Source organism: Dioscorea cayenensis, chromosome 15, assembly GCF_009730915.1.
Source record: "Dioscorea cayenensis subsp. rotundata cultivar TDr96_F1 chromosome 15, TDr96_F1_v2_PseudoChromosome.rev07_lg8_w22 25.fasta, whole genome shotgun sequence".
NCBI lineage: Eukaryota > Viridiplantae > Streptophyta > Magnoliopsida > Dioscoreales > Dioscoreaceae > Dioscorea > Dioscorea cayenensis.
In genome coordinates this window covers 18,560,243-18,580,354 of record NC_052485.1, presented here as the reverse complement: position 1 = coordinate 18,580,354, position 20,112 = coordinate 18,560,243, and the positions used below count along the sequence as shown (strand labels likewise).

The 20,112-nt window shown below is 38.5% G+C and overlaps 2 protein-coding genes across 3 annotated transcripts; one reads left to right on the top strand and one right to left on the bottom strand.

Moving 5' to 3' along the window:
* Positions 1-900: 900 nt before the first annotated feature.
* LOC120277126 (protein transport protein Sec24-like At3g07100) lies at positions 901-12,648 on the top strand. The gene is made up of 13 exons (XM_039283878.1): positions 901-1,074; positions 4,018-5,148; positions 5,239-5,377; positions 6,714-6,904; positions 7,056-7,163; positions 7,326-7,529; positions 7,629-7,860; positions 7,941-8,090; positions 8,190-8,346; positions 9,644-9,771; positions 9,866-10,188; positions 10,388-10,573; positions 12,086-12,648. Exons 2-13 carry the CDS (start codon positions 4,057-4,059, stop codon positions 12,317-12,319), a joined length of 3,144 nt encoding a protein of 1,047 aa, XP_039139812.1. The 5' UTR covers positions 901-1,074; positions 4,018-4,056; the 3' UTR covers positions 12,320-12,648.
* Positions 12,414-18,330, bottom strand: LOC120277127 (septin and tuftelin-interacting protein 1 homolog 1). 2 transcript variants are annotated; one of them, XR_005541468.1, is made up of 3 exons: positions 15,688-18,330; positions 14,108-14,195; positions 12,414-13,412 (listed from the first exon to the last, which is right to left on the bottom strand). XR_005541468.1 is itself a non-coding variant. In XM_039283880.1 (2 exons), exon 1 carries the CDS (start codon positions 18,247-18,249, stop codon positions 15,709-15,711), a length of 2,541 nt encoding a protein of 846 aa, XP_039139814.1. In that variant the 5' UTR covers positions 18,250-18,330; the 3' UTR covers positions 12,414-13,412; positions 15,688-15,708. The 2 variants fall into 2 exon arrangements, 1 of the variants encoding a protein (XP_039139814.1); XM_039283880.1 differs by lacking the exon at positions 14,108-14,195.
* Between the last annotated feature and the right edge of the window lie 1,782 nt (positions 18,331-20,112).

Sequence of the window (20,112 nt, the reverse complement as noted above, 5' to 3'; positions counted from 1 at the left end):
TTTCAATAAATCATATTTTAATTACACTTTTTATTAAATAAGAGTAATCTTGAAAAGTTAATTTAATTTTTTTAAAATTTAGATTATTAAGTAAGTTTAATAATTTTCTTAATCCATGTAAATTAGTAAAAGTGGACAAGTAAAAGAGTTGGAAAGATAATTTGAACAATTTTTTTAAAATTTAAAAATATCAACATCTGTGGCAACGACCTAGAGATAAGGAACTTCATCTTGGAAGTGAGAGTTTGAAATGTATGATTGAGACATAAATAAGGTGTATATATAGTGGTTTGTCCCTACAATAAAAAAAACTTAAAAATATCATTCATTATTTTCAAAATGCTAAAATTTGATTTTTTTTTTTTATAGATAAATATGAATAAAACACAACCTTCACTTATTGGTATAAAAAAGGGTTAATATAAAATATATATATATATATATATATATATATATATATATATATATTTTAAAGTGTGAATAAACTTAAACCCTCAACTATTATTATAAAAATGAGTTGAATTCTCAACCTCTAAATAAGAAAAATAATTTATCACTTTTTTTTATTATAAAAACAATAAGTTATCCAAGTTTTTTTACACTTCACATCAAATCATACATTAAAAAAAATAAATTTAATACTTAATTTCTTCCGATCAGAAGATGAGGCTTTGATCCAACGATCATTTTACATTTATTAAAAAAACATAAAAATTTGATCCCGTGCCGTGTCCAGGTAAATCAGATCAATAACAGTAAAAAGGTTTTCTTCAATTTAACATGGATTGGTTCATTGCCGGCCCTTTTAGGATCTCTCTAAACTGGGCCGAACTCGCACGTGAAAATCACGTGCTCGACAAAGGCTGATACGTGGTGAGGTACACCCATCGTCTTACCCCTCTCTCTCTCTCTCTCTCTCTCTCTCTCTCTCCGTCTTCGCCACTCTCTGATTCCCTTGGGTCACTTGATCTAGGGTTTCCCGATCTTGGTTATTCTCGTCTTTCCGATTCCTCAATCCCCTGATTGCCTTCCTATACTTGGATTTCAATTCACTTCCTGAAGCCCTTGATCCAGGTACGCATTTGTCTAATGTCCTTTTTATCTGTTTAACTCGGGTTGAATTTTCATCTTGTTGCATAAAGATGTGATCTTTTTTGTCTAATGGTATGATATCGTTATCTGATCTGGAATTTGGAGTGGATAAATTGTGATCTGATCGCTTGCGTTTGTTTTTGTGTTGCTAATGGGGTGTGGAAAAAACTTGTTTTGATTTGAGGAGTTGTGTTTTATATCAAGTGCTTGTTTGCTGAACTTGTCATGGTGTTTTTAATTGCTGTAAAGATAGCTGTCTAGGATTTGTATAATTGGTGGTCTCGTGGTTGGGTTCTTTTTATAGATTCTATATTTCTCTGGGATGGTTCGTTTGGGTTTTAAGCTGAAGACTTGATCTTGTTGTTGTTCTGGAATGAAGGAGAACTGATTTTAGGTGCCTGTTATTGCTTGTGTGCATTAAGAATGGTTATAGGTTGACAATGCCTTTGGCTTGTTGGGGATGATTGCATTTTGATCTGATATGGTTGCTGGAGAAGATGAAGGCAGATCATCTTACTGCTAATATGGTGACTTGAATAAAAACATGAACCGAGAAATTCAAACATTGATAGAGTTATGATAAGGCCAATCCTTTTTAGACGCATGCCGTAAAGACGGGGTTTATTCCATGTACAATTGTTCAGGACGAACTTTTCCTTACATCTTCTAGAGCTTAATGTCACTTTGCATGTACGTTCTGCTTTAAATGGAGGATCGGCCTTTTGCATTTGAAGAGAGTTGATGTTGTTTGATTTTGTAATTCTGAATCCTCACGGTATTTTCTTCAAAAAATACTTTTTTTGTAAAAAGTATTTTCATGACAGCCATGTTGACACACTGGTAGGAGTTTCTTTACATGATGTAGATGTGCACAAACCTAGCTATTCTTTTCCTCTATCGCTTCCCAGGTTACTAGTTGGAAACGGTATGCAATTTTCATCTCTTTCCTTGCATATCATGCAAATGGTAACCTATGGCCCACTACCACAACTTGCCTGCCTGATAGAGCAATGTATCACCTGACGGTGAACATGAATGTACATTGGGTTGATCCTGCACTTGGAGTGGGATGCATAGCATATTAGTATAACCCCAAAATTCTTTCATCCCTTGCCCTTGCCCCTGCCAATCCTGCCATGGGTTCTAAGGTTTTTGCGGAGTATGTGTGAGCAAAATCCGAGATCAAGTGGCAAGGTCTCCCTACGGCAGATGTTATGATGTTGGTACCATATCCCAAGTTCCTTATATTCGTTGCTGTTGATCTTTTTCTCTCTCTCTCTCTCTCTCTCTCTCTCTCATGCCTTAGCCGTTTTCTTCGGTAGATTTTCCATCCAAAGTGTTCTCCATAGCTTCTTCAGGCTGAGCTTCTAGTTGATCTTTGGTCTTATTGTCCATTGTCATACTCAATGTCAACCTTTTAATCAATCTTTCTCTTTCTTAATTTCTGTTTTCTGTCTTCTTCAATTATATATATATATATATATTTTTTTTTTTTTGTTTCTCACCTTGGAATTTAGCTTCTCCTACTTCCCAGTAAGCTCATATATATTTTGGTGGAATTATGTTTCATGGGATTTCTGCCTTCTGCAACTTCTCGCATTAGTGATTTCTGTCTCATTTTCTATTCAGAGAAATACCCTTTTTTAGCAAAAGTCTAGCTTCTGGCATATTCAATTACAAAGTTGGGGCATGGGGGTTGTCTTAATGCCCAACTTGCACAATAGAGCACTGATTTTTAAAGTCTTCTGGAAAAAATACAGTAGAAATTAACAACAAAGTGAAGCCTTACATCATTTGAAAGATAACTGAGATCTTCCATTAAAGTCTCCAGCGACATAACCTGTAGTAGTAGTAGTGATTGAAGAATACGTAACTTCGTAAAATTAGCAGCAGCAGAAGGACACACAATTCTTCATTTGTATGGTAAAACAAGAGCATACAACTTCAGTTATATAGTAGAAGAAGAGCAATGCAACACTTTAGTGGTTGTAATGGAAGTAGTGGTAGAAGAAGAGCATAATTGTCCAATAGCAGTATGAGTAGATCACACAACTCCCTAGTATTAGATGAGAAGGAAAGCACACAACTTTTCTTTAATAGTTGAAAAAACATGTACCTCTTCTGTTATAGTAGTAATAATGGAAAAGCAGAAGGTTTTGGATTTGCCACTGCATAAGAAAGATGAGGTAGAATCACATGGATAATTGGTGTAACAGTAGTTAGAAGGTAATGGATTAGCATGTTCGTGGAAGTAGGGAGGTAAATTCACCACAAATGGAGTGGAGTGGTAGATATAGCAGGTGAACATATGCTGTATCCTGTAGAAAAACTTGAGCTCTTATTCCCCACTTCAAACTCCTGGTGCCTTGCAAGATATATAAAAGCATAAAGCCATCACAAGAGTTGTGAATAGTGGGTTATATCTGAACAGTAGTCTACTTGAATGAATAATAGAAAGGTGCTTATGTTGGCAGATTGGTGCTTGATTCAATAGTGATTCTCTTTCTTGAATTTTTATTGCAATCAAAGGCTTTAGATATTTTATAATGATCTATTGTGCCCTTTCCATTGCTTCTTATTTGAGAATTTTATAGATTAATTCCAAAATTGATGTCTTATAAAAGAGTTGTAGCTGGAATTTATGCATTTTGATGATCTGTTATGTCCGTAAGAGTTTGTAACCCCCTTTTTTTTTTGGTCTTGAAAATTATGAATCTGTCAAAATATTGGCCTTTCAAAGAAACTGATTATCTTAATGATTCTTGCAAGGTTGAAAAGCCATTTGTATATCATACAAAATGGTGTTTATGACTTATATGTTCCTTTTCTGATGCCTCGTTTTTTATCAGTGTTCAGATTTTGTCTCCGTACCTATTTCTCAGCTTCTCTTTGTCAAATTCTGAATGTTCAAATTGATCTTTACAGGAGGTTTGATGTGCTAGTAACTTATTATAAGACACAGATATGCATCCTTTCGGGAATGAAAAGCCTTTGAATGCTCCTGGACGACCTGCCATGCCCTCTCCAGCTGCATCACAAGCTACACCACCTTTCCTATCCTCGGGCCCAGTGGTTGGGTTTGGAGCATCTGGTGCTTCTCGAACTACAGCCCCTTTTTCATCCTCAGGTGCTTTGCCCAATCCTGGTGCACAAGGTGCACCTCAGGCTATGGCGCCGCCCTTATCTTCTACGCCCATAACTGGTCTAGAGACATCAGGTTATACATCACCGCCACAAGGTAGGTTCAATGGTCCAACTAGGCCTCCCCAACCATCATACCCAGTGCAAGATCCAAATTCCCTTCAGCAATCATTAGCCCCACGATTTCCTCCAACTTCTCAGTCTCCATATCCCTTGCGTAGTCCGCCTTTTGGGGCTCCATCTGTTGGACCTCCACTAGGGCCTCCTCCTCCAGCCCAGGTTCCAGTGGTGCCAATGGGTCCTCCACCCCAAATCTCAAGCCCTTCACATCCTAGAGTAAGTATGGCCCCACCAGTGCTAGATTCATCAGTTCCTGCACCTAGGCCAGTACCACATTTGCCTTTGCCTGGGAACCCAAATGCATCTCCGCTTGGTAATATGCCCCACCAACAATTTCCTGCAGGGAGACCAGTTTCAATGCCAGCACCACAAACATTTTCAGCCCCCAATGCTCCTCCATATGCATCTCCTTTTAATGCTCACCAAGGTGGTTATGTACCACCTCCACCGCCTGTAGGAGCTACCTTGGGTTTTAATGCTAGGGGACAAACACAGTATCCTAGCACAGGACCTCCTCTTGAAGGCACCCTTCAAGGTTTGATTGAGGATTTCCAGTCATTATCAGTCGCTTCTACCCCTGGTACTCTTGATCATGGGATTGATCCCAAATTACTACCGAGGCCATTAGACGGTGATAATGAGCCAACTTCTATTCTAGAAACATACCCTTTAAATTGTCACCCAAGATATCTAAGACTTACGACTCATGCAATACCTAGTTCACAGTCATTGCTTGCCAGGTGGCATTTGCCGCTTGGAGTAGTGGTTCATCCTTTGGCAGAGGCTCCTGATGGGGTTGGTAGCACTTCCTTCTTATAGTTTCTTAAAGAAGGACCTGACTAGATATTTGTTTGATATTGTTTCTTTGAATGTTCTGTTAATCAGGAGGAAGTGCCAGTTGTCAATTTTGGACCAGCAGGGGTCATCAGATGCCGAAGATGCCGCACATATGTTAATCCATATGTAACATTCACAGATGCTGGAAGAAAATGGCGCTGCAACCTTTGTTCTCTTTTGAATGATGGTATATGTCATGCTGACTCTTTTAAAATTGATTTTTGCTAGTATCCATGGATTCTTTTTAGTTTATTGCATTATTTAACTTGCTTGCTCATTTACAATTTTCGGTCAATGCCCTTTTTGTATAGTGAATTGTTTATAGTTTTCAGTTTGCAGATAACTTGGGTACTTGCTAATGTGATTGACTCCATGTGGTTATTTTCATGAATTTGTACTCTAATTTGATGGAACTTTTAGTTTTGGTAAATGCTCCATCTGAAAATTTAATATAGCTTATCTAATATGCTGAAGTAATTATCTATATATTTGATTAATTGATTGTTCAAAGCTTCTCATCCTATTAGTACAAGCAACTTGCGAGCTAATTATGATATGGCACCAAAATTAAGGCTATCATTCTGTCAATTGGGGATGAGGCAGGAATGATTTGGGGAGATCAGAAATATTAACTGAACTGACTTTGCCTTATACAGACTTCAAATTGTCATGGAGCATTGGATGTGGAAATTAATTAGCTGATGAACCAGGCATGTTGTTCAAAGCCTCGGTGTTGGATTCTAACAAACAGAAAACCATGGGCATTATCAAGGAACATATGACAGAATACCAAAGCTGTCAGTTGGAAATGGAACAGGAAAATCCCCTTGGACCTTTTTCAGGTCCCTCATCATCTAAATAAGTAGTTTTAATCAGATTCAGGAAATTTTTTGATATAATATGATGTTAATCTGAGGAGGAAATTTCTATATTTGGTCATTGTTTGTCTCTTTATACAACATGAAGTTTTTGTCTTGTTTTGTAATAAATACCTTGTTTAATAAATATAAATATCTTATTACTTATGAGAAAGTGCAATTAATGTTCATATATTGAAGCTCATTAAGCATACATCTCTAGGAGCTTAGAATTAGGAATATCAAATTCCCTATCACTTATGCATTGTATGATAATCACAAGGCCATCTTGAGTTATGATTCAAGGATCTTTATTCCCTCTATACTTTACATACACATCCTTCTTGAATTGAGAGTACATCATGTCAGCTAACCTCCTATCATCATGTGTCTTGTACTTTTCTATGAATTGGAGAAGCTTGAGTCCAAGTTTCATATACAAAATGTTAAATACTTCATCTATCTTGGGTTGATGTTTTTGTGCCTCTGCTTAAATTGCCAGAGATGTAGTTCTTCTATTAAGTAAAATTACCACCTTTTTATGAAGAATCCTTTCGGAAGTAATGTATTGATAAATTGCTGCTTATATATGCTTTTTTCTCAAGCATTCCTCATCTCATTTCTGTGTCGAATGAATTTTCTTATCTTAGTAACTTTCTTAATTAGTTCCTGGAGAATACTTCTGTGCTTTGGATGCAACTGGTAGAAGATGTGATATGGATCAAAGACCGGAGCTTTGCCAAGGAAGTGTGGAAATTATTGCTCCAACTGAATATATGGTTCGACCACCAATGCCTCCACTGTACTTTTTCCTTATTGATGTTTCGGTAACCGCAGTTCGGAGTGGTTTGCTTGAGGTAATTAGTCATCATTCTTTGATGCAATACCCTTAAGCTATACTTTCTATTCCCCCTAATTCCTTTTTTTATTGTAGACTTTTTTTTAAGGAAATATTCATTATCTCAGTGCTGAGTTCAATATGTATAATTTTGTCACTTAATTTTCCAGGTTGTGTCTAAGACAATCAAGTCTTGCCTCGATGAGCTTCCTGGCTATCCTAGGACACAAATTGGCTTTATAACATTTGACAGCACATTACATTTCTACAGTTTGAAGGCAATGCATTCTTCACTTAAATCAGAGAGTGCTAAATTTTGTTCATATTCTTGCCTTCTTTCTAAATATTTAGCTGGTTGGGCAGCTGCTCATGCTAGATTTGTAGATAATACCTTAATTCACACTAACTGTTCCATTAATTCTTTATTTTGCTTGTTCCAGTCTTCTTCATCGCAACCTCAGATGATGGTGGTAGCAGATCTGGAGGATATATTTCTTCCAATGCCTGATGATCTTCTTGTAAACTTATCTGATTCAAGAAGTGTTGTTGATACTCTTTTGGATAGTTTACCAAGTATGTTCCAAGATAATGTTAATGTGGAGTCTGCCTTTGGGCCTGCTCTTAAAGCAGCATTCATGGTTATGGTGTGTTTTTTACCTGTGAAAATTTTGTTCATTCCTTTATGCTTAGGAGCTCAAGTGATTTGGATTTATATCAATGTGAATTTTTCTCTTTTCTAACAGGGTAAACTAGGTGGCAAGTTGATTGTCTTTCAGAGTACATTACCTTCTCTTGGTGTTGGACGCCTAAGGTTGCGGGGCGAGGACCTTCGTGTCTATGGAACAGATAAAGAACATTCCTTGCGGACTCCTGAAGATCCATTTTATAAGCAGATGGCTGCTGAATTTACAAAGTGCCAGATTGCCATGGACATATTCACCTTTAGCGACAAGTATTCTGACATAGCTTCTTTAGGTGCCAATGCTGCAAAATACTCTGGATATGGTTTAGCATTATACAAAATCATCGCTTATTTCTTTCAATGTCTTTGCTAGGGACTCTTGCAAAATATACTGGTGGCCAAGTTTATTATTATCCATCTTTCCATGCTTCTATTCATGAAGAGAAGCTTAAACATGATCTGGCTAGGGATCTTACCAGGGAGACTGCGTGGGAAGCTGTGATGCGAATTAGATGTGGCAAAGGTCTTATGAATACAATGGCCACAATCTTTCCTATAAACATTGTTTTTGGGCTTTTGTTCCATTTTGCTATATCTAATATCATTTTCTTTTTTTCCCCAGGGGTGCGTTTTACAACTTATCATGGACACTTTATGCTAAGGTCAACGGATTTATTGGCCCTTCCAGCTGTGGATTGTGATAAAGCCTTTGCGATGCAGTTAGCTTTGGAAGAAACCTTGATAACAACACAGACGGCATATTTCCAAGTCGCGCTGCTGTATCCTTTACATTATGGTTGTTTAGTGTAGTGGACTACTTGCTCTTCTAACACGAGATGAGAAACTCTTCTTTTGGTTTTGAAAGGAAATATCCTTTTACCGAGAGTGTAATAATTGCTCTAACCACTATCCTTTCTTTGTAGGGGTCAATCCTGCATGCCCCTTCTTTTTAAATTTCCAAGTTTCTGCAATGGCCCTTTCCTTTTCACTATTAGTCTATCTTGATTGCTAATGAGTTATCCCCCTGTGTTAGGCTGTTAGCACAATAAGCTGAGTGGTGGCAGGGAAGTAAAAATTCACCCACAAAGTGACAGCTGAATCATACCTATTTAGGATTGTCTTACTATAGCTATTTTTCAGTATCAAATTTTCTCCCAAACCATGTCTGTGAACTTCTATTTTGTTCCTACTCCTTGAGATCTTGTCATTTGCTCTTATTAGTCTGACACGGACTGACTAAACGCCCCCTTAGAAATCTGTCTATTAGTTTTAGCTGAATTTATTGTCTAGCATCTGTAGTCCTCCTTGCTGTTGTATCTTTGTTCATATGGCCCGCTTTCATGTTTCATTTTGCCTTATGTCACGGGCCTTCAAGTGCTAGTTGGTAGTGATCCCTGTTGCCAATTGATCTTTCTATTTCCCAGGAGTTATATTCTCTTGTATTTTTGTGAGTTGTAGTCATATGAAAAAAAAAATCCCCTTCTTTCTTAATCACCTCTATGAGAATCCTTATCTGAGCGTGAAACAAATCTTTCACTCCTGCTGTCTTGATGGTGTACCTCTTTTGACTCTGATGCTGTCAAATGCAACTGCTGTCCTGTTTCATGGTACAGGAAACATTAAGTTGAAGCATGCAATGCATCTTGGCAGATATTGATTGTATCCTGTCATTTATGGAGCTGTATCCTAGTTGGTCAAAATAATCTGGTACTCTGATGAATGCTAATCACAAGGAAATTCCGCACATTTTGTAATTGGACATTTATTAGCAAATTCTTGTAGTTTCTATGGTTAACACACAATTGACAAAATCTGGTCTTCTAACTCTTATGGCATTTTCTTGAAATGCTCATTGTGTGTTTGGGAAGAAACATTTGATCTAGTTTTGCAGTTTGAAGTATTGTTAAATTATAATTGTAGTATCTGGGCATATGCAGATGCCCAATGTGCTCAAGAGAACCTGTGATATCAAGAATCTTGATAACATTGCCCAATGATCTTTGAATTCCATTTTAATTGTCATGAGTTCTACTATAGCCAAAACTAATTGCGGTCATAATCCTTAGCAAGAACTAGATATACTTCATCCTCTGGTGAACGACGCATTAGAGTTCTTACTACAGCAGTACCAGTTGTAACAGACCTTGGGGATATGTACCGCCAAGCTGACACTGGAGCCATTGTATCTGTCATGAGCAGGCTAGGTAACTCTACTATTACATTTTCCTTGCAGTAGTCAAGTTCTATCATAACTCACAAGTCACTAGGTACTAATTTTATGGTGCAATGAACCTGCAGCAATTGAGAACACACTGTCAACTAAGCTAGAGGATGCTCGGCAGTTATTGCAGTTAAAAATTGTGAAAAGCCTTAGAGAATACCGGAATCTCTATGTTGTGCAGCACCGGGTGGCAGGGAGGCTGATCTATCCAGAATCCTTGAAATTTTTGGCATTATATGTATTGTCTCTTTGTAAGACACTAGCTCTTCGTGGAGGCTATGCTGATGCTTCACTAGATGAACGTTGTGCTGCTGGTTACAGTATGATGATTTTGCCTATTGGAAGGTTGCTTAGACTTCTCTATCCAAGCTTGATTAGGGTTGATGAGATCCTTCTGAAGGTAATAGTCCTTTATATTTTTTACTTTGGTGGAAGGAATGACCTGGAATGGAACTGTGGTGGTTTTTTAAAAAATTTTCAACAGCTTTAGTATTCCTGTTAGCTGACTGGATTTTCTTTGAGATTGTCTTTTCAGTGATGCTATTTTATTAAAACGACAGTGATACATGTATACCATTTGACTGATTTTGCGGATGCAGGCCTCACATAAATCAGATGAAGTTTTGGAAAGGTTGCCCTTAACCACAGAGAACTTAGATTCTAGAGGTTTATACATATATGACAATGGATTCAACTTTGTTATTTGGTTCGGAAGGATGCTCTTCCCAGACATTGTTACCAGTATACTTGGAGTTGATTTTTCTACCTTCCCAGATCTATCAAGGGTATTTTTCTTAACTTTTAGTGTCAACTATGACATTCTCTTTTTGCCATCCTTGTTGCCGTACTTCTTTCATAGAGTAAATTGTTTCTTTGAAGTATTTCACTCCATGAGTTTCGAATTTAATTTGTATTTGCAGGATTAATTTACTGTCAGGTTAGCAGAATTATAGGATTTGTGAAGCACTTGAACCCAGTTCATTTACTTTCTATTTGTTACGTAAGGAAAGATTAGATAAATCAGCATGGACAATGAACTTCAACTAAATATTCTTATACCCTATTCAAGCTGAGGTAGTATAATCCTTACATCTTGTTCAAAAGAAGCTAGAGAATATTTTTGTGCATAATAGAAACTTGAGTATATGGCTTCTTGATGAGATTAATAAGCAGCCACAAATACATGAAAGTTTTCTACTTGCAGATGATTCAGTGAAGAAATAAGAATCATGTAGCTCTCACAGCAAAACACTTAGCAAATAAATGTGCACATTAGTTTTTAGTTTGGATTCGTTTTCATGTTGAAGGTTTGAACAACTGGACATATATGGACCTCCAAGTGAACCTTCTCACAGCATTTGCATATCCAGCCAAAAATTTGGTTGATTAATGATGTGACCCCTTTTTAAGTTGATCTATGGTGTGGTGACAGGAAATGGTTTTGCATTCTGTATGGTTGAGGATAGGGTTTTGTATAGTCTTACTGGTTTTAGTTTAGGGCATTTGATCTTTAACATGACCTTCCTGTATTGCTATACTTTAGTCTTTAGCCTCTTCATCATGATATTTGTTTATATGAAATATATTTATTTTTTCAGTATTCGTTCTTTGTTATCTCATCTACTTCGTCATCTTATCTATCATTTTATTCTCTTTCGCTTTCATGCTGGTAATTTCAGTAGTCTTTAAATGATCGGCCTTGCATCTCTTGTTCTCCAAAATAAAAGGAAAAACATTTTGGATTTTGTTGGAACTGAATGGATAACTGTATAAATTTAACCTGCAATTAGTGTTTAACTGTCGGGATCCCTTGATCATTGCCTGTTTCCACATTTCATATGTTTTGCCAGAATGATTGCAAATCATATGTCCCTCTAGTAGGAATGGGTACGCAATGAGTACAGCATAGAACATGATCAACTCAAACCCAAATTTGTTTGTCATGATTGTTTCATTAGTGGGCCAAGCCATAAATTGCCAACTCTAACCTTGCCTATATCAAGGATAGTATGGCACGCCAGAATGTGCCTTCTTATTCATTCTTTTAATTTTTTTGTCTTACCCATCATGCTAGGGAATATTAGGTTTAATGCAGGGGGTCTTTTTTAGTGCATTTGATTGCTTGAATAATTACTCTGGTGTTTGCCGACTTCTACTGTAGGCAATATCTCTTTTGCTGAAATAAGAAAACATGGTGCTGCCATTGCTTGTATCTCTCTGCTTGGCGATATTCTAACGCACCAATAATTTATTGTTTCATACATCTATCAAGACTTTAAATTATTTTCAAATTGCAGGCTGCATTGTTTGAGCGTGATAACGAGATTTCGATAAAATTCACAAAAATTCTGATGAAGTTAAGGGCAGAAGACCCGTCGAGCTATCAATTATGTCATATGGTGCGACAAGGTGAGCAGCCTCGAGAAAGTTCCTTGTTTCTCTCCAACCTGGTTGAAGATCAGACAGCTTCGACCAGCGGTTACCGTGATTGGATTCTTCAATTATTCCGTCAAACACAGCAAAGCTCATGAAGACAGCAAAACAAACCGAATGATTGCTATTGTCTACATTCACTGTTCGTGACTCTTCTTCATGCTTTCTGAGTTTTGAAAGAGCCAGACTGTGTTGTTCCTGGTGCAATCTTTGTTTGAGTTGTGTTTGTAATATTTTTGTATGCTTGGTTTTTCTTGGGTGGTTCTCATTTCGATTCCTAGTTATGACTATAGTCATTTTATTTTTATTGTTTGCAATAATGGTTTGTTTAAGGTTGTTTGAAATGTATTGTAAGATAGACAAGGAACTAGAAATGAGAGCTGGTTCTGTATTTTCCTTTTTTAAAAAAAGGCATGATTAACTTAAATCTTCATAAATGTGAGGTGCGTGTCTGATTTGAAATTGTAGTTCGTTTATGAACTTGAGTTGGATGTGCTTGAAACATTGAAGAATATTTCCATAAAAACATTTTGTGCAAGCTGGTGTGAGTAGCCTCAACATTAATGAATGGGTTCTACATATAAAAAAAACAAAAAAAATAATAAAATAATAAAATTAAAAAAAAAACCTGGCAATATCTCTGACTATGACTTGTATTTGGAACTTGATAAACAAAAACACATTCAAGCATTTCCAGCATCTGGAAAAAGAACCAAGAAAAGGCAACTCTTCTTAACCAAGATGTGCATTTAGTCATTGAAGAACAAAAGCTCTTGACATTGAAGAATTTCGAGCCTGTATTTAGGTGCTGAACAACAAAAACTATATAATGTCACGTGCTTGATTTGCATCTAAAGGCAACTTGGCTCAGTTCTCCACTCAATCTGGAACTGCCACATCTCCCCCTCATTAACCCAGCATAATTCATACCGAAAGAAGCACCGGTCCAAGAAAACAGTTCAATTGCTGCAAGCAGCTTACCATAGCACTTGAGTTCTTTGACATGATGGTGGCTTCCTGCCATGCATACTGGCCATTCCTCATCTGGTGCTTGTATGCCTGGCAAATCCTTGCTCGGTGTCCCCAAGGGCCAACTTGAACCTCTGTGCAGTACCTGCATGTCTGTACTGATGAGCTTTGTAGCACCTGATATCATTGTTTCCCAGGCTTCCATACCTTGTTGTGCTATATCTGTATAAAGTGAAATTCACAAATCTTCTAAAGTTTCCAAAGACTCAGGAGGGCAGCAAATCTACATATATATATATATATATATATATTCAAATGACAAGAATAATTATAAGCCTCTTATGTGTGTATCAGGAACTCGATGTTTACTAAGGCCTGGATGTATAATGTCCTTGTTATGATGCAGATTTGCACCGAACTGTGTCAGGTGAATATTATTAGCACAAGCAATGAATCTGGCGCCCTAGCTTTTTATCTTAAAAGTGACAGGGAATTGCCAAAAGATACCAAATATAAAAAGAATAAAAATCAAGACACTCCAAGCTATAATTTCTTAAGAACCATTATAATTGCTGGAAACTCAATTAAGTGTCCGTTTGAACAAGAAAATTTACCAGTTCCTCCAACTTCATCAACACCTAACCAAATTTCAAATGATGAACATTCTTAGTAGCATATGAACCAATGCCAATAACCTACGAGATTCAAACAACATAATAACAAAATTCCAAAAGAGTAAATTCAATAGAAAAACCACCCTTTGATTAAGAAAAACACATTCTCTTTTCCTACATTCCAACTAACGTATGAACCAATGCAAATAATCTAAGGCATAAAGAAATATTTGTCATTGCTAACTCCATTTTTAAAAAATCATAAAATTTGAACAATACCGCAAGAAATTCAAAGTGACGAACCTTTGAGAACAGCATCAACAGGAAATGGCTGCAGAATGCTATCCCCTTCTTATTTCTTAAGAATGATTACAAGATGTCAACAGAGTACCTAGAATAAGAATTTGGTTCTAAACATATTAAGAAACTTAATGGTAATAATATTGTTTTTTAAATTATGTATAGTACTTACTATAAACTAAAATAATACTTGTATTACGAAGAGATCATGGTAGTGGTAGGGGTTGTACCATAAACAATACTATAATATATGGATTGAAACAGTGCCAAATCCTGACAATCACCGATGAAGCAGATGCAAGGGAGAAGAACAGTGTGGATCTAGGGATGGAGTTCTCTTTCCTCTCAAATTAACCCATGAATCCCTCACAGATGGATTTGACAAAACCAAATCCTTCAATTATATCCACTCAGTGGAATTGGATGGTCAAAATGAAGGCAGAATCGTTGAAACAAGCAATGGATTTTACCAAGTAAGGTATTTGGAGTTGCCTGTAACTCCAAAATACCATCAACCAAACACTACCATTGAGCTTTTATATTAGGATGGAACTCAATAGTCCACAGTAAAAGATGACCATAATAGATATACATAAATGAAGGAACTTGTTATACTAAAGATATCCTTTCAAAGAATGCTTTGAAATATTTCAGTATAGATATTGTTCGCGCAACAGTGCATCATATCATTCTCAACAGAAAAGCATATTATCCGACAAAAATTGCATTAATAGAAAATAAGTAATATACAATGAAACATAGGAAATGTTTTACTAGTAAATATAAAACTCTGAGGGAAGCACTTCTATTCACAATGAATAATAAAGGATAAAAGGAAGCTACATAGTTGCTAACTATACACTCACACGGAAAAAAACAGAAAAAGAAAACATGGCAGTTGAATCCATTTCTCATTTCCAAATCATCTTTTTGCACTCAATTGGTGGCACATTTTTATTGTCCAATTAAAAAGCCACGACATGCTTTTATTCCCTATTATTTCTTTTGGCTTCTCCTAGGCAAGACCAGTAAAACATGAGGGAAACACAACATTTCTCCAAATTAAGGTTGCGGTAAAGATATATTATGAGGTCGATAAGTGCATAGAGATCGCAGTTTCCCTATCCTAAACTTTCTTACTAATGAAAAAACCATCTGCATGGTAAATCCCAGCCCTACAGACCACCTTGTTATTGTTGAGTGTTCTGAGTATTATTGGAGTCAAAATCTTAAACTTTGGTACATTATCTTAAAGTCTTATCAAAACAACTAATGCACAAGAGATTTCTCTCCATCCTAAAGTAATCATTAGAAACTGTAAGACAGTAAAACTAAGCAAACATTATTGCATCACAAAATAGATTAACAGAAAAATGGAAGACAAGAATTAACAAATCCATTATTTAATGAATAGAGACCAGAGACAAAAAGTGCACAAATAACATGGTTCAGCTTTCTTTACTAAAACAAGTTTGACTCTTTAACTACAACAATGCAGGGCAAAAAGAATTACAGAGTATTTAGAAGAACAAAACAGCGGCTGTATTTCTAGAGAAGCATGAAGCCTAAATGCATAGACCTACCAGAACATCAAGGAAGATTTTTCAGTGACGACCAACCCTATGATGCATCTCCAGCAATTGCTTTAGAGATACAGCACCCCATCCCTCCTGAGTTTGTGCGAAAAGCAATTGCTTCACAGAGTCTATACAAATGCTAACATTTCCAAATCCATACACAGGCAGGCCATTGTATGATCTACCAAGTCTTGGTATAAACACTAAACCTTGTTCTGCTGCATAGGCCTCTATCATCTCCTTAAAACTCATCTGTGGAGCATTCTCAGTAGCATCCATATGATACCCATTGCTAGATGCTGGAGGATGCTGATACGACGCATATCCAGCTGCCTGCTGCTGGGCCTCAAAATGCCTCTTTTCAGTGACGCGCAAATAGCTGACATGTTCTCGAGCTCCAGGCTGGACAACCTTGACACCTTCCACAGCTTGGTTCATCATATCAAGCCCCTCTGTTAACCTCTTACGAATTTGCTCATTAGCAAGCAACTCTGGAGGGAAAAGCCCCTTCCAGCCTAGGTACCACCTCATAACTTCATTATAATCAGGATTTGACAAGAGCCAGCGATACAAAACTTCCTTCCACTTGTGGAAAAATTGTACCTCCAACATGGTAACCATATGATGGATTGGGATGGCAGATGCCCACATCATTACCCAATTAAATTGATCCAGGATTTGGTTAGCAGGGTTTATCTGAAACTCTTCCAAGGCACTCATAAGCTTCGGGACTATGTATCTAACAATTAACTGCTCCCAACTTGCAGCATCAAAGACATCCTTCCATGGAGAGAGGATCGCATAAGCTGATGAATCACTAGCATGCCAGGCGTGGAGAACATTACCCAACTTAAACCGAATTGTATGGTACAAGACATCCAGTCTTTGGCCCAAAAGAGGAAGCCAAGGATGTATCCATACATGAATGGGAACGGTTTCCCTGCGAGGATCCCACAACTCCACGGCGGAAGACAGCCTTGGCATAATGACATGCTCAAGAATTGACTGAAGAACAGGTGGAGGTAGCAATCTATCCCATGATTCCAAAAACCGGAGCATTGGCTCTGGATCTCTTGCCTGCCATGTGTTAGTCCCTGAAATCCTCACTGCTGGTAAAACTACCTCACTGACAAGTTGCGTGTAAGGCAAAGCAGCTGATGCACTATCCGAGTAATCATAAGGTTGCCCCCCCTGCAGCAAATCCCTCCATGAAGACATGAGCTGAACACCATGCAATGGATTCTGAAGCGGCTCCCACCCCTGGAACACTCTAATGAGCAATGGATATGCATATGAGCATGCAATGCATGAAAGGTTGCAAAGCTTGTAATCATCCTCAAACCGATCCTTCAATCCACTAAAGGTCTTCAGCAAGGAATCCAATGTCAATGAACCTGACAAGCTCTCCTCCTCAGTCTGTCCAAGAATTTCAACAATAGTTTCCATCACTTCCAGCTGCTGCTTCTGCCGGGCAGCCTCCTTCTGAAGCTTCTCCTTCTCACTGTGCAAGCTTGCAACTTTCTCCCTCCCCCTCCTTAGATCCCGATCCAGCTTCTGTACATCAGCCTCAGCCAAGTCCACGAGCAGCCTCACATTGTGCTGGAGCTCAGGCATTGGCACTTGGTTTTCCTTTGCCTCCTCCTCCGCATTCAAACTCTCTAAATTAACTAAAACCCGAACCTGCGGACCTCTCATATCGAGCACCTTCTGGACAACCTCCAAACCCTGCTCCTGCTTCTTGGCAAGCAACTCCTCGGCAGTCATATACTCAGCTTTCTTCTTTCCTTGTTTGTTCTTCAACCACCTCTTCTCCTTTGGCCGACCAACAACAGCAGGTGCTACTGATTTCTCTTCCAGGGTCTCATCCAAAGCAGGCAATTTAGCTTCTTTGTAGTCATTAAACCCCATTCCCATGTTCTTAGGCCGTAGCTTAGCCTCAATTGGAGCGACAATCCCCTGCTCGTTCTTCCCTAATCCACCACCAAACTTATACCCCATCTTCTCCATAAGCTTCAAACCAATCCCCTTCGTATGACTCTCAAACTTCCCGACATTCTGCATTGCTCCTCCAGCATCCCTCCTCCCAGGGCTTTTCTTCATCGATCTCAATTTTTCCCTCTCCTTCACCCTCCGCTGCGCTCCCTCCTTGATCTTCCTCCCAAACGCCGTCGGCAAGAAATCCTCATCATCCTCCCTGCCTTCCTTCTTCTCTGGATCACCACCGAAACCTAGCCCCTGTCCCTGGTTCGTCTCCAAAGCCGTAGCGGCCTCAATCTCCTCAAGATTCCGTACAATCTCCTGGCTGGGCATGACGGTGCCAGTGGAGACGAACTGAACAGGCTTCGTAAGGTCAGCCTTCTCAGAGATGAGGTCGCCACGGCGGCGCTTTCGAGAGCCACCGTCATCGGAATCGGAGTCGGCATCAATGAAAGAGCCATAGATGGCATCATCCTTGCTCTGATGCCGCCGCTCCGTACGCCGCTGATAATAGAACTCCCCGCCGATAAACTGGCCGCCCTCGTAGTCGGCGTCCATCGAGAGGCGCTCATACTGCTGGTCCTCGTCCATGGCGTCGATTGTGAAACGTCCCAAGCTTCTACCTCGAGCTCTTGAAGGAGAAAACCAAACCCTAATTCCAAAACCAGGAAATTCGAGGCCGACAAGGATTGTTTTATATATCGTACTACATATATACATATATACCCTTGTAAAACTTTAAATTATTTGCAAACCATGAGACAAGTCATTTTCAAAAATACCCCTGTCAAACATAAAAACTAAAATAACACTGTCGTACATAATTTTATTTTATTATTATTTTTTAAAGGTGGATAAACCACTTCAATTAAAAAATAAGAACATACAGAAAACCTCCACTCATCTCTAGTGGATGAAGCAAAAAAAAAAAAGTAGAAAACTACAAAAAAATACCCACAAGCAGTGGAACAACAATAACAGACCACCAACAAGTTAGGGAACGACACAGAATACAAAAAAAGCGAGGAAAACACAGGCCTCCTCAAACCTCCAGACCCACCACAGCTACTAGCCCGTGTTCTAGCACCAACAACCTCCTCTACACGAGGGCCTAAAAACTTTAGACTACGACGGATTGAGGATATTAAGTCCTCTAGCTTCACTCTAGACCCATCCGCAACTGTAGAGAACCAGGATAATAGCATGCGATCAATTTTTAAGATAAAAGCATGTGTAGGCAAGATATTAGCGCTAAAGATGCAATCATTCCTAGCAAGCCAAATATTCCACACAATTGATTTCACCAATAAGTCCCCCATATCCCTGCATGGCGGTCTCACTGACGATCTCCAGATACCCCAAACCGAATACAAAGATATAGGCGGGTCTGGTAAATAGAGAAGTCTCACAAAATAATCCCACACCTGTCTCGTAGAAGAGCACTATAAGAAAAAGGTGATCCACTCATTCAATTGCAGAATGTCACAAGACACAGGTAGCAGTTAAAAGCCGATTACATCTTCTACTTTCTAGATTCTCAAGAGTGAGGATCTTATTTTTCCAAGCGAGCTAGGTAAAAATATATATTTTCTTCGAACACGTGTTTTGCCAGAAGAACCTCGCAATTGGGCAGCGCAACCCACTATCATTTAGGAAATTATAAAAGGATTTAACCTAGAAAGTACCGTTTCCTGTAAGCCTCCACCATTTCTTATTCCCCATTTCTCCAACAGGCGCTCGTAGGCTCTCTCTGTAAGTCGATACATCCACATCTTCTGAGAATAGGGCCTGAGCTAAGAGCAAACTCAGATCACGAACTATGTTATTGGGGGACTGAGTCCTTCTGAACTCCTCAGGCCAAAGAAATATATGTGCTCATCCGTTTAGCCAGCGGTCCTTCCAAAACAGTGTCTTCATCCCCGAATTAATTCCTTGTAAGACACATCCTCTTAGAGCAGGAAGACAACTTGAAACCCTTTTCTAGAAGAAAGAAATCCTACCCGCTTGCCCAGGAAACATGTTCCAATGAGACACCCCATTATTAAATTATATAACATCCGCGCCACACCAAGAGGGTTCTGTCATAAATTTCCACCACTACTTTCCTAATAACGCCAAGTTGAAATTATACAGATTTAAAATTTCCCATCCCCTTGGTCATGAGAACGACAGAGGTTCTTCCAACCGACCAATCTATAACTCGGGTAGTCAATGTCTGGTCCTAACCACAAGAAGTCTCTTCTAATCCATTTGATCTCCTTGGTGACCTAATAAGGTAACCTAAACAAGGATATCCAATAAGTTGGAAGCGCAGAGAGGACGGAGTTCACCAGCGTAAGATGACCACCTAAAGATAAATGTTTCATTTTCCATGCGAACAGCCTCCTTCTAATCTTTGAGATGAGTCCCTTCCAGTCTTGTCTTCTTGGCCTTCTCCCAGGAATCGGGATGCCC

Excerpts from the sequence above, each read along its gene's own strand:
- LOC120277127 (XM_039283880.1), bottom strand. The coding sequence starts at position 18,249 with ATGGACGAGGACCAGCAGTATGAGCGCCTCTCGATGGACGCCGACTAC.
- LOC120277126 (XM_039283878.1), top strand. The coding sequence starts at position 4,057 with ATGCATCCTTTCGGGAATGAAAAGCCTTTGAATGCTCCTGGACGACCT. Across the intron at positions 7,861-7,940 it reads TTCTGACATAGCTTCTTTAG|GGACTCTTGCAAAATATACT; the intron begins GTGCCAATGCTG and ends TGTCTTTGCTAG. Across the intron at positions 8,347-9,643 it reads TATTTCCAAGTCGCGCTGCT|ATATACTTCATCCTCTGGTG; the intron begins GTATCCTTTACA and ends AGCAAGAACTAG.